This window comes from Camelus bactrianus, chromosome 9 (genome assembly GCF_048773025.1).
Source record: "Camelus bactrianus isolate YW-2024 breed Bactrian camel chromosome 9, ASM4877302v1, whole genome shotgun sequence".
NCBI classification, from domain to species: Eukaryota; Metazoa; Chordata; class Mammalia; order Artiodactyla; family Camelidae; genus Camelus; species Camelus bactrianus.
Genome location: NC_133547.1, coordinates 7,130,780 through 7,143,072, shown reverse-complemented (window position 1 = coordinate 7,143,072; position 12,293 = coordinate 7,130,780). Strand labels below are relative to the sequence as shown.

Sequence of the window (12,293 nt, the reverse complement as noted above, 5' to 3'; positions counted from 1 at the left end):
GCAAAATGATGGGGGACGGCGGATGCCCCCGGATGACTTTCAAATCACAGGTTCTAGAAGGTCCTCCACAACCCTGAGATTACAGAGAATTGTCAGGGCAGTTTTGTGCTAAGATAAGAAGAATCTCTGGATTTTTTTAAATTTCTCCAAAACCTCTTCCCCAGTGGAGTCCTGAGGAGTCGGGGTGCAGCTCAGAGTCTTGGGGAGCCCCCGTTTCTTATCTTCCTGCTCCTCCCAGGCCCGGGTCTCCTGTAGATGATGCGTGGGATAGAGCAGAGGCAGAGAGAGGGGCTGGGGTGGCGGGTGGGGGGACCCCACAAACACCAGAGAGAGAGCAAGGAGTAGCAAAAGAGAGGCATCATTTTCCTCTGTTTATTTCAAGAGAACAAAGAATCAACCATCAATTCTGTACAAAAACGTGGCGGCAGAGCTGTGGTGACCCTCGGGCCAGCCCCCTGCCCACGTCCACCTAAATTGCCAAAAAAAAAACCAAAAAAAAAAAACAAAAACCGAGGACAAGACCCCAAAACCCAAACTCTGGGAAAAAATTATTATGAAAAATCAGGGGAGACCTCCCCTCCCCACCTCCCCCTCCCCAATGCAGAAGTTTGGGGGACACAGAGTGTTGTGCCACGGTGGGAGGTCCGGCAGGTAGGTGTCTGCCAATTTAGTGTTTGGCAACCAGTGGAGCTGGCGGGGTAGGATCTGGAAGGGAGCCAGGGAACTCGCGGGAGGGAAAAGATCTCCAGCCTTGTCCGGCCCCACGGGACACTCGAAAACAGTTTATAAAAATCGGGGCCAGAGAGTAGAAGAGAAAGGAGTCATCAGAATCAAAAACTACATAGTGGAAAGATTTGTGGTTTTTTTTCTTCTTTTCTAAAAGGCAAAAAACTACAAACAGCCCAGGTCCTGAGTTCCCCAAGACTTGGGTCCTCCACCGCCCCCTGAAACTCGGCAGGAGGGGGCTGGGGAGCGGGGAGAGGTTGGTTCTTTAAAAAATCACCCCTGGCTGGGAAGGCGCTTCGTTTTCCGTGGCCTTCCTCTGCCTCTCGCCGCCGCTGCCACCGAGGAGAGGGATGGCGAGGACCAGGGCTAGGCTGGCAAACTCAGCTTCTTCCCCTTCAGGACTGTCAGGAGAGAGAGGGGGGCGGGCATCACCATGGGGCCCCTGCAGAGGGGCCGACCTCCCACACCCACAGCAGGGGCTTGGATGCTGGGCTGGGCAGAGATGCAAGAGGGTCAGCCCGAGGGCTCCACCTGTCAACTGGGGGCATCAGCCTGAACTCTGAGGGGTGGGGCGAGGGACCCTGCTCCAGCCTAGGGGCTGAGCCACAGAACCCCAGAGGAGGCCCCATTTCTTCTAAGGCTGGCTGCCCCTCTTCCATCCTGGAAGGACTCTGAGGGCTGGAGGCCTTGGATCTCGAAGGACGCTGGGGTCAGAGGGTCTAGCCAGGCTGGTCAGGTGAGACCACCCTCTCCTGCCCTCCCAGCCTTAATCCTGAGCAGCCGTGGCAGCCTCTAGGCCTCTATCCTCCTGTCCTCTCCTCCCTTCACACTGACTCCTGATTGCAAGTCTTTGCTTTAACCATCTCTTGTAGGAGGCCTCCCCCGACCACACCCTTCCAAGGAAAGTCACCCCCTCACCCTCCACAATTGGTCACTAACATCCCTGATTTCCTTCGGTCACTGCCCTTCTCACTATTTGCAATCGTCTCTTTTTACTTGTTCATTTCACCATCTCCCCCAACTAGAATACGAATGGAGGGGAGGGCCTCAGCCATCTTTTTCCCTACGGTTGTATCCCCAGAGCCCAGCCCTGGCCAGGGACACAGAAAGTGCTCAATAAATGTGTTGGTTGAATGAATGAATGAATGAATGAATGTTGGAGGCCTGACTCCCTGAGGATGAAGACAGAGATCAGTCAGCAGAGACAGTGTCCTCCCTTCTCTGAGCACCGCTGGGGCTGGGGAGATGGGAATTCTGGCTTTGTTACGGGTGTGATGGAAACACTATGGATCTGGAACCTCAGGGCAGGAAAAGGGTTTATGACAAATCCCAAGAAAGGAAAAGTCAGAAGCCACCCCTGCCCCTTCTTTGTCCTGTCTCTTCCTCCACCAAACGCCCAGAGCTGGGGACAGGGACGCCTGGTCTCTGTAAAGGGAGACAGCACTGTTCACAAGAAGGCAGCCCCTGCCACATGGGGGCCGAGAAGAGTGACTTCTTGGTCCTTAGGGAGGCAAGGGCTGGAGGTCTGAATTCCTCAGAGGGCCCAGGTCCCCAGAAACTGGGAGAGGAAGCCCTCCCTCGAGTGGTACAGGGCTGGTGAGTTGGAGCCTGGGGCCCCCAGGAGGGTGGGAACTGGAGAAGGAGTGGGCTCCCTTCCAGTTGGCGCCCCAGCTGGCTACCTTTGGTGATGTAGAGGTAGAAGAAATCGCAGTAGAGGACCGTCTGGACCAGGCCTGCCACGATGGCGATGAGGTCGAAGAAGCCCTCAAAGTGGTAGCGCCAGATCCAGTTGAAGAGATAGAGCGTGCGGTAGACGCCCAGCGCAAACAAGTAGTGGCTGGTGATGGTCTCCGCCTCGCCCGTCTTGCTCACCATGAACAGCTGTGGCAGGATGGCCACTGACTCCAGGTAGATGGAGAAGGTCCAGAGGATCTGCAGGGAGGTCAGAGAGTGGGATGAGGCAGGAGGGGAATGAGGGCAGAAGGGAAGGGGAGGACGGCGGGCATCGTGGTTACAGGTGCAGTGATGTTGATGAGAGAACAGGTTCAGCGATGCCCACTGGGCACTCACTGCCTGCAGAACTGCTCTACCCGTCTCATGCGTGTTCTCTCATTTAATCCTCACAATGACCCCTTATTATTAGCATCCTCTTCTACAGAGGAGGAAACTGAGGCCCCGAGAGGGTAAGAGACTTGCCCAGGGCTACGTGGCTAGTTAGCAGCTGAGCTGGGATTTGAACTAAGGCTTCAGAGCCCGCGTTCATGAGCCCTCTGCAATTACGCCTCTCCCAACAGTGGACCTTGACTCTGAGACTTCCCTCTATGAGACCTTGGGCAGGAGACCCAGATTCTTGGAGCCTCTGTTTCCTTATCTCTAAAATGGGGATGATTTTTTTCTGCCCTGGTAGGGGCGACATTCAAATTCGTGAGCAGGACAGGGCATCAGAGGAAGGAGAAGCGGCAGCAACTGCAGACATCTGTCTGTCCTTTTTCAGTCCTCAGCTCCCTGAAAGTCCCACCTGGGACGGCTTGTGGTCTACAGACCCACCGAAACCTCCCCTCAGAGAATGAGGCCAGCTGGCAGGTGTACTTCCTCCTGGGGCGTTTAGGTTTGTGGGAGGGGCGTGGGGAACATCAGGACGTATTCATAAGAACTCACGTGTATACAGCATTCACTACATCCAAGGCACCGCTCTAACGGGTATTAACTGGCTTCTGCCTTCACCCTACAAGGACGTCCTACTGTTACCCCCCTCATACAGATGAGGAGACTGAGGCCCACAGGATCAGGAACTCATCCAAGGCCACACAGCCAAGATGTAGGTAGAAACAGATTCCTCCCTGGGAAGCTGGCCTTCCGAGTTGGCTCCCATAATCCTTCAGAATCCACCAATGAGGCTCTTAGGTCAGGTTAGTTGAGGCTCTCTGGAAATATACCCACTAAATTGATGAGTACCCACTTGATTGTTAGCTTTAGACTAGAATCATGACATAAGAGGAAATAGAAGGTCTATGGCATTTTCCTTTATTTATTCGTGACATCTGAATTTTTAAATTTCGTTTCCTTCTATAATGAAAAAAATACCTTTTTAGCATGTAGCAATTAATAGCATAGGGTTGAAAGCAGGTGGACTTGGGTTCAAATCCTGTGAGGTCTCCCCTCTGAGCCTCACCTTAGTCCTCCAAGAAACAGGGAGGAGGAGGTCTGCTTCCCCAGGTGGCCAAGGGGTCCCACAGGATGATGACGGATTTGGAATGGCCAGCATGGAGCCGGACACAGAGTTGGTGCCAATACTTTGCACAAGTGACCTCCCCCCTCTGAAGGAGGGAATCACAAAAGCTGGAGTCAAGAGGCCTAGGTTTTAGCCTGGCCTCCTCCACCTGGAGTAAGCCCGACTGCCTTCCCACCAGCCTCAGTTTCCCCCATCTGCAAAATGGGCCCGCCTCAGATGCGTGCTCTGCCCAAGGTGGTGGTGATGATGACAAGTTTGCAAAGTCCAGGCCCTGAAGCCAGGCCTGAAGTTCCCACCACAGCATAGGGCAGCCTCCCTCTGATATTTCTGGGACCCATGGGCCAAAGTCATCCTCAGTCAGATCTGTCTGGCCTGTTGGGTGTTTTTAGACATCTATTTGGAATCTGTAGCCACAGCTGTCAAATGAGATCTCCCAGGAAAACACCTGAACTGTGGCTTCTGTTGAAAACATCAGCATGTCTGGCCACTCAGGGCCAGCTTCTTAGAGGGCAGGAGTGGTCCTGGGGGAGGAAAGACCACTCTGAGTTTGACTCCTGCCAAGCCCCAGGGGTGAGGAAATTGCAGACTTAGCACAAGCTCTCTCAAAATTCCTCCCAGGAGTCTCTGTAGGGCACACCAAAAGGCCATGCAGTTAAAAACCACTACAGCCAATGTTTAGGGGTTAAAGTATCCACGTGGTCCTCAACGCTGCAGTCACTAACAAACGCTGACAGCACCTCCTACCTACCTCCAGATACTGTGCTTTACCAATATTAACCCCTCATTAGAACCTATGAAGTAGGCATTGATTATCCCCATTTTACAGATGAGGAAACTGAGGCACAAAGAAATTACATGACTCGCCCAAAGTCCCACAGCTGCTAAGCAGGCTTCGAATCCCGGCCCTCAGGTTCTGGAGTCTTGATATTTAATTTAGCCACTAGGCAATACTGTCTAATCTCAGTAAATCCTCACAATGACCTGATCTCAACTTTACACTTAGAGAAACTGAGGTACACAGAAATCAAGCCCCATGCCCAAAGTCATGCTAATAGAAAGTAGCAGATCTGGGATCAAAATCCAACTGGCCTGGTCCCCCAGAGCCCCTGTTTCAAATTCCTGACCTCTTCATTAGGCTGATGACCTTGGATGTGCCACTTTGACTCCTTAAGCCTCAGTTTCCTCGTCGGTACAATGGGGCTGCTCTGAAAGGCAATACATTAACGTACATGACATGCTCAGAGCAGCGTCCTGCATGTAGTGAGTGCTGCTGCTGGTACATGAACATCACCTGACTCCAGAGTCCATGTTTGGAACTTTCTGTCCTAAAATAAGGAAGTCTCAGCCAACTCTATAGAGGGAAGACTTTGAGTGGGTCCACTGTCAATAGCCATTCTCCCACAGCCTGTCCAACAACAACAGGGACCCTGCCAGGTAGCCTACCTCTAGAGGAGTAAAGTCATGGTTGACCAAGAACGCCAGGATGGCCGTGGGAACAACAAGGAACTCCACCCGGAACGTGTCGTGGTTCCCATCGTAAGTGGCTTTGAACTTGCTGTAAATCATCCAGACTGTGGTGAAAGAGCAGGCTATGTAGACCACCTACAACGGGGAGGATGGAGAGGGCGCTTCAGCTGGAATCTCGGGGCCCCAGTAGGCTTAATGCAGGAGTCCGGACCCTCAGACCCAGGACCCCCGGCCCCAGCCCCTCCTCCCTTGCACCTGCACCTGACTCCTGGCTCAGGAGGACCCAGCCGGTGTGCTAGAGCCTTTACCTTCATGCACGTGTTGTAGAGTGAGATGTAGTTGGTGAAGAGGTCCAGGTAGCGGGCAGTGAACACCACAGCAAACAGGACCTGGCTCTTTCCCGAAATCCCTGTGGTCCAGAGAGATGGGGTGGAGGGAGGCTGGAGGTGGGCTGCATGGGCAGTAAACCAAGGCCCGGGGCCTGGGAAGAGCCTGGGAACGGCTCTGGAGTGCAGCTGTCCCTCGAGGCCTCCTGGGCCGCCCGCCTGGGCCGGGCCCTTTCCCACGGTCTACAGCCAGGGGGCAGCCCGGCCCTGAAGCTACTCCAGCCCGAGGCTCTGTCCCAGGCTAGGCCTCACAGCCACCCCCGGCCCCCTCAGGGTCCTCCCACAGTCCGGACCCAAGGCGGGGCCTCGCGAGGACCCCACTTGACCTCAGCCCTCCAGAACAGGCTGCCGATCTCCCGCTCCCTTTCTGGCGGCCACAGTCCACGTCACCAACTCCCAGCCACCTCCCTGACTGCCACAGCTCTCTGTTCCCAGCCCCAGGAACCCCAAGGCCACCCAGATAGGGGCCAGAGGAGGCTGAATTGAGTTCCTGGACCCACCCCCACCAAACTGTATGCATCCCTGGTCGGGGAAATGAGCTGACCCCCTGGTGACCCCAGATCTGGAAAAGGGGATCCCCAGTAAGCAGCGGCTGGGAGGGACCCGTTCCCCTAGTGCCTCCAAACCCTTCCCCGAGTCCTAGGATGTCCCCTGCACTCTCCCCTCTTCTCCGGCCCCGGTGGGCGTCTCACCGGCACACGAGCGGGACTTCCAGATTTTAAGCAGAAGCAAGATGATGGCTAGGAGGTGGGAGAGGTCTCCCAGGAATCGGAAGAGATTCATGGTTGGGGGGAACTGGCAGGGCTGGGCGGGAGGGAGGGAGGCTGGCGTGGGGCTGCCTCCCGGGGCTGCTGTTCTGGCCGGGCGGCTGGGCTGGGAGGTGGGGCGGGAGAGGCGCCCTCGGGTGGGCTCCGCTCTGGGGAGGGGGCTCTGGGAGGGGGGCGCCGAGGCCGGAGCCGGTGGCCGAGCTGGAGATAGGAAGAGGGAGGAGGGCGGGAGGGGGAGGGGTCCTGTAGGGAGGCTCCGCCCCCGAGGGCGGAGTCCCGGCTCTCGGGCGCCCCCTACCACCCACTTCTCAGAGTTGGCGCCGAATATACCCGCCAAGGCTGCCTCCTAGGAACTTGTGGGGTCGCTGGGATCTGAAACTCCCGAATCCGGCACCTGTCCCTCCAAGCAGTCTGTGCCTCTGTAAAGGCTGCAACCCAGCCGCCCAGTCTCTGCCCTTGACAGAGACTCAGAAGGCCGGTCTCTGAGCTTTAAAAATCCTAAACAGGGACCCAGGGGCTGGTCTTTCAGGGGCCTCCAGCTCCAATCCACCCAAAAGGCAAGAAAGCCCCTCCCTCAGACCCAGGAGTCTGGGCCCCAGCACCTTCATCCTCCAGGACTTAGGAGTCCAGGCCCCACTCCCTCCTCCCTCAGACCCAAAAGTATGGCTCCCTTCCTTGGGACTTAGGGTCCCATCCAACGATCTTGCGTCTCAAGCATCCTAGATCCGTGAATCTAGATGCACAATCCATTCCTCTCTCTGGGACCCACGAATTCAGGCCCCCAGACTCTTCCTTTTCAGAAATGACACTTTCACTCCTGCTCTCCCAGACTCTGGAGTCAGTAGTCCACAGCCCTGGCTCCAGTCCCCAGTCCAGAACAACCTCCTCACAGGTGCATGCGCTCTCTCTCTCTCTCTCTCTCTCTCTCCTTCTCTCTCCCTCTCTCCCTCTCTCTCTCCCTCTCTCTCTCTCTGCCCTGCGCCACACTCCACCCCAGCACTTTATAGAAGTGCAGGGCCTAGCCTCTAGCAGGAAGGGCAGGAGCCAGGCAGCTGGCCTTGAGGGACCCTCCAGGGACCAGGCTGTGTCTAGGAGGGGGCACACACTGCTTTCCTCTTGGATGTTTGAGTACCCATTGGTGATGGACATCAGGGTCTCTCAATAAAATAAGGGGTACAGCGGTACAGAGGTATTGACCTCCTCCAAGTGCTGGATGGACTGGGTGTCTGAGGGTGACACCCATGAGTCTTGGACTTGTGGGCCTCTGAGTGTGGTTTGTGCCAGGGGGTCAGTTTGTCTGAATGCCTAACAGGGACTCAGGCCTGGAGGAGGGGGCCTGGATTACTGTGTACCAATGGAGAAGGGAGCAAGAGGCTAGGACTCCTAGGTCTGGGGGAGGAGGGGGCCAGGTACCCAAGTCTGAGGTCTGAGCAAGAAGGGGTCTGGGGGCTTGAACTCCTGGGTTCTGAAGGAGAAGCGAGCTGAGGACTTGAATTTCTGGGTCTAAGAGAGGAGGGGGCTCGGAGCCTGGACTCCTGGCTTCATGATGGAGATCTAGTTTGCAGACCTGGCTTTCCCAGGCAACAGAAGCCAAAAGATGGGTCCTGGCATGGTGGAGACTGAAGTCTGGGAATGGCCTCCTGCTTCAGGAGCCTCAAAGTGGGGAGTGGGCAGAGGGCAGCAGCCCGTGGGCCCTGGGGTCCAGGTCCAAAGTCAGTGTTTTAATGCTGGGTTCTGAGTCCCTGCCTGCCTCTCGCCCCATCCTCCCTTTTTTATTTGCAGCCCCTTACTCTCTTGCTCCGAGAGGAAGGCAGCGGCTGGGAGCCGGGGGTAGGGGGCGGCCCCCTCCCCAGCCCTGGCAGGAGGAGGGGTCCCCAGGGAGGCCAAGAAGGGGGGCTGTGGGTCTCCCGGCAGGGGCGGACGGGGACTGAATGTTAATCGCATCCCGAGTGAGTGTGTGTGTGTGCGAGAACAGAGCGAGTGTGCGAGTCCCTCCCGCTTCGGCTCCTCCAAGCCGTGGCCGCCGCCACCACCCTCCGCCCGCAGCCTCCCTCAGCCACCGGTGCCCAGCTCGGGGGTGTCGGCCTGGGTGGGTCTGCCTGGCCCCCAGGGGTCTCTCGAGCGTCTGCCATCTGCCCGGTGAGGATCTGTGTGTGCCTGGGTGTCTAGGGCTGGGCTGGTGGAGGGGGGGTGTGTCTGTAAGGGCTGCGGCGGCTGAGGGAGGGAGGGAGGGGTCTGTCTGTCTGTCTCGACTCTGAGCCGCCTGCCTAGATGTCTCGGGTCCCCCAGTTTCTTCCCCTTCAGCCCCCCAAACCCGGATGGATGCTGTATACCTGGGCTCTGTGCCTCCTGCCTGCGTCCGGCCGGGCGTCTGGCGTCCACGGCTGCCTGTGTCCTCCTGTCTGTACGGACAGCCCCTGACAGCAGTGGCAGCCCCCCCCCCACCATTGGACCCCTTCTGTGTGTGTGTGTGTGTGTGTGTCCCTCCTCAAGCTCCGGGGGTGTTGAGGGGGAATCCCAGGGAAGTGAGGCGGTGCGTGTGTGCATGTGTGTATGTGTGTTTCTGCCTGTGTTTGAGAGTGGGGGCGCAGGGGGGTCTGGAGGTGGCGAAGGGAGGAAGGGGCAAGCAGTCTTGTTCCCCAGCCAGGCAGTCTCCCGCCGCTCACACGCACACACACACCAGCCACCGGCTTCAGAGGTGACCCAGACAGACAGACAGACACAAGCGCGGGGAGGTGGGGAGCTGAGGGCACAAAGGGGGGGGGGATTGCGAATGAGCCAGGGAGAGGCGGGACCGGACACATGGACGGGGGGGAGGAGCCGGGGCTGAAGCGGCAGAGGGGGGCACCCCGGGTGGGCGGAGGGGGGATCCCCACGGGGTCGGGGCGGCGAGAGGACACCCCGACAGCCTCCGCAATGTCCGGGGCCCAACTTCCAGCGCAACATGTGTAGCAGCGTCCTCGCCTAGCCAGGGTGGCAGCAACCTTGGGGGACAGACAGGGCAGGACAGACCGAAGAAGAGGAGGGAGAGCCGGAGCCAGGGACAGGCAGGAGGTCCCCGCCGCCACCGCCGCCGCCGCCGCCTCTGCCGCCGCCGCCCCAGGGCCTGGCACCCCCGGCGGCTCCCTGAGCCCTCCGCCGAATCTTCGGGTCGCTGGACTCCGGTTCCTTTCCTGGCCACCCTGTCATCCCCCCCCCAGATCAGGGTCATGAAAAGGTAAGGCTGGGGTAGGGAATGCAGGGGTGGGGGTGGGAACGTGCACCCCCAGATCTAGGACAGAGAAAGTTGGCCAGGGGCCTCAGGGAAAAGGGGGGATTGAATGGTGAACAGGGGTCTTTACCCGCCCCCAGCTGACTTACCTCTTGGGGGTTCTCTGCCCCTCAGCCCTTTTTTTGAGGTCTCTATACCTCAGACCTCCTAACCCCCCATTTCTGACACTTTGATCCCTCTCCCCAGCCACATACACCTGACACCCCATCTCTCTCTATAACCCCATCTCTCCATCTCACCTTCCCTCTGCACCCCTCTGCCTGCATCAGTCTCCCCCCTCAGCTGGTCCTCCTCCCTCTCTCCTCTCCATCTCCCCTCCCTCCTCAACTGCAAGTCAGCTATTAATACCCTGGCCAAGGACCTTGAGAGCATCCAGGCCCTGGCACCCCTTGCCTTAAGCTACCATCCCTTCCTCAAGGTTCTGGAATCCCCTTCCAGTCTCTTCCAAGCATCAGGATTAGGGTGGGGAGAGAACGGGGTTGCGGGGGGTGGTCAACAGGACTCCGTCTGCAGCACGACGCGAGGAGGGGGGTGGGCTGTTGATCAAAGTGGCCTCTTCTGTGATGGACTAGGGGGAGTGATGGAGACAGGGACACCCCAGGAATCTCTGGCACCCTCCTCAGCTGGGGGACAGGCTGTACTGTGCACAGGACCTGAGTGGGGTGACTCGGGGAGGCTGGAAGCTGGCAGGTTGTCCAGGATGCTGGGACAGATGGGGCTTGAGACAAAAAGGGGTCCTTAAGAGAGGAGAGGGCTATGGGCTTGGATTCCTAGGTCCTGGCCATAGAGGAGGCTGGGCACCTGGATCCCTGAGTCTGGGGCAGGAGAAGCTGGGACTCCTGGGTCCTGGAAAAGGACGGAACTGAGCACCCGGACTGCTGGGTCCTCGGGAGGGAGGGGGCCGGAGAGCAGGACTCCGAATCTATGGGAGAAGTTGGAGGGTAGGGCTTCTGTGTCTGAGGGAGGAGGGGGCTGGGGGCTCAGTCTCCTGAGTCCCTGACAAGGCAGGGGATGGGGGTCTGGACTCTTTGGTCCCGTGGGCATGGAAGTGGGGAGAGTGAGACTCATAGGGAGGTGGAGATTGGAGGCCTGGATGATGTGATCCTGAAGGTGTAGATTTTGGGGGCTGGAACGCCAGTCCCCTAGGGGCTGGGGATGTCGCTTCTCTGTCCCTGGAGGGGTGGGAGACTGGCCTCCCAAATCCCTCATGGGAGAAAACTGGGTGTCCAGCTTCCTGAGAAGGGTGGGGCTGGAGCTGCTCTTCTGGGTTCCAGCAGGGAGCAGGACCTTGGGGTCCCCAAGGCCAGAGGCTGGGCAGGAGTTGGTCTGAGAGAGGCAGGGGAGGGGCTGAGGGGTGATCAGCCATAGGGATGGGAGAGGAGAATGAGTGTTATCCTGGGGAGGGGGGGCACCAGGCCACAGCTGTGGGTTATTTTGGGGCAGAGGGGGGCTATTCTGAGCACTGATTGAGCCAGCTGCTTGGGGAAGGGCAGAGGAGAGGAGGGGCGAGGGGGAGCCAGGATTTGGGCATGCTAGGAGCCCCCACCCCCACCCCTGGGGAGATAGTGGCCCAGGGTCCCTGGGAAGCCTAGGGGGTGTAGGGGGCAAGGCCACAAGGCAGGGGAGGGGGTGTGGGCCTTTCCCCTACCCTGGCTGTCTGTGGGGTGGATGGAGGCCTGTGCTACCATGGCAACCAGACAGGAGCCTGATTGACAGTCAAGAGTGAACCCTGCCCTGTCTGGACCCTCACCCCTTCAAGAAGCCCCTTCTGCAGGCTATAATCTCTCTCTCAGAACCAGGAGTCCAGGCCTCCGGTGCCCTCCTCTCCCTCAGACCCAGGAGCCAGGAGTCTGGGCTCCCAGCCCGACCACCCCAGGCAGCTAGTATTCAACAGGGGACACAAGAAGAGACGCTGTATTGCCTCTAATTTACTAAATTGCTCTGGGCTGGAAGCCAGGGACCCCCTCACCGCCCCCACCCCAGCTCTCCACAGCTGTGCCCCCCAACCCCATAGCCCAGCATGGGTTGTGACTCTGTAGCTCTCATTGACAACAGGACGGAGACAGGAGTAAGGGGCCAAAAAGGGGTTAGGGGTTGTGGTCAAGTTCAGGGGTAAGATCATGGGGACATTTTTCTCTCTGTGGGATGCCCCACTAATTTCTTTTTCTCTCTGTTTCTCTCCCCCCACACACCTGACCCCTTTTCCCTTTCTCTTTTTTGTTCCCCCTCACTTTTTCTTCCTTTTATTTTTGATCCCTCCTGCCACTCGCCTTCCCGGCCTTCCTTTCATGTCTGTGCTGGGTACCTCTCTGGTGGGGGTCTTGATCTTTGCCTTGCCTCGCTATTTCTGTCTTACTGTGTTTTCTGTCTGCTCTGCCCGCCTCCTCCCTCCATCTCGAATTCTGCCTGTTTCTCCATCTCTTGTGTATGCATGTCTCTTGGTG

General features: G+C 57.9%; 1 protein-coding gene across 1 annotated transcript; it reads right to left on the bottom strand.

Moving 5' to 3' along the window:
* Positions 1–842: 842 nt before the first annotated feature.
* Positions 843–6,762, bottom strand: KDELR1 (KDEL endoplasmic reticulum protein retention receptor 1). Its single transcript, XM_010946889.3, has 5 exons — positions 6,504–6,762; positions 5,734–5,834; positions 5,402–5,560; positions 2,406–2,658; positions 843–1,127 (listed from the first exon to the last, which is right to left on the bottom strand). The coding sequence occupies exons 1-5, from the start codon at positions 6,592–6,594 to the stop codon at positions 1,093–1,095; spliced, it is 639 nt and encodes a 212-aa protein (XP_010945191.2). The 5' UTR covers positions 6,595–6,762; the 3' UTR covers positions 843–1,092.
* Between the last annotated feature and the right edge of the window lie 5,531 nt (positions 6,763–12,293).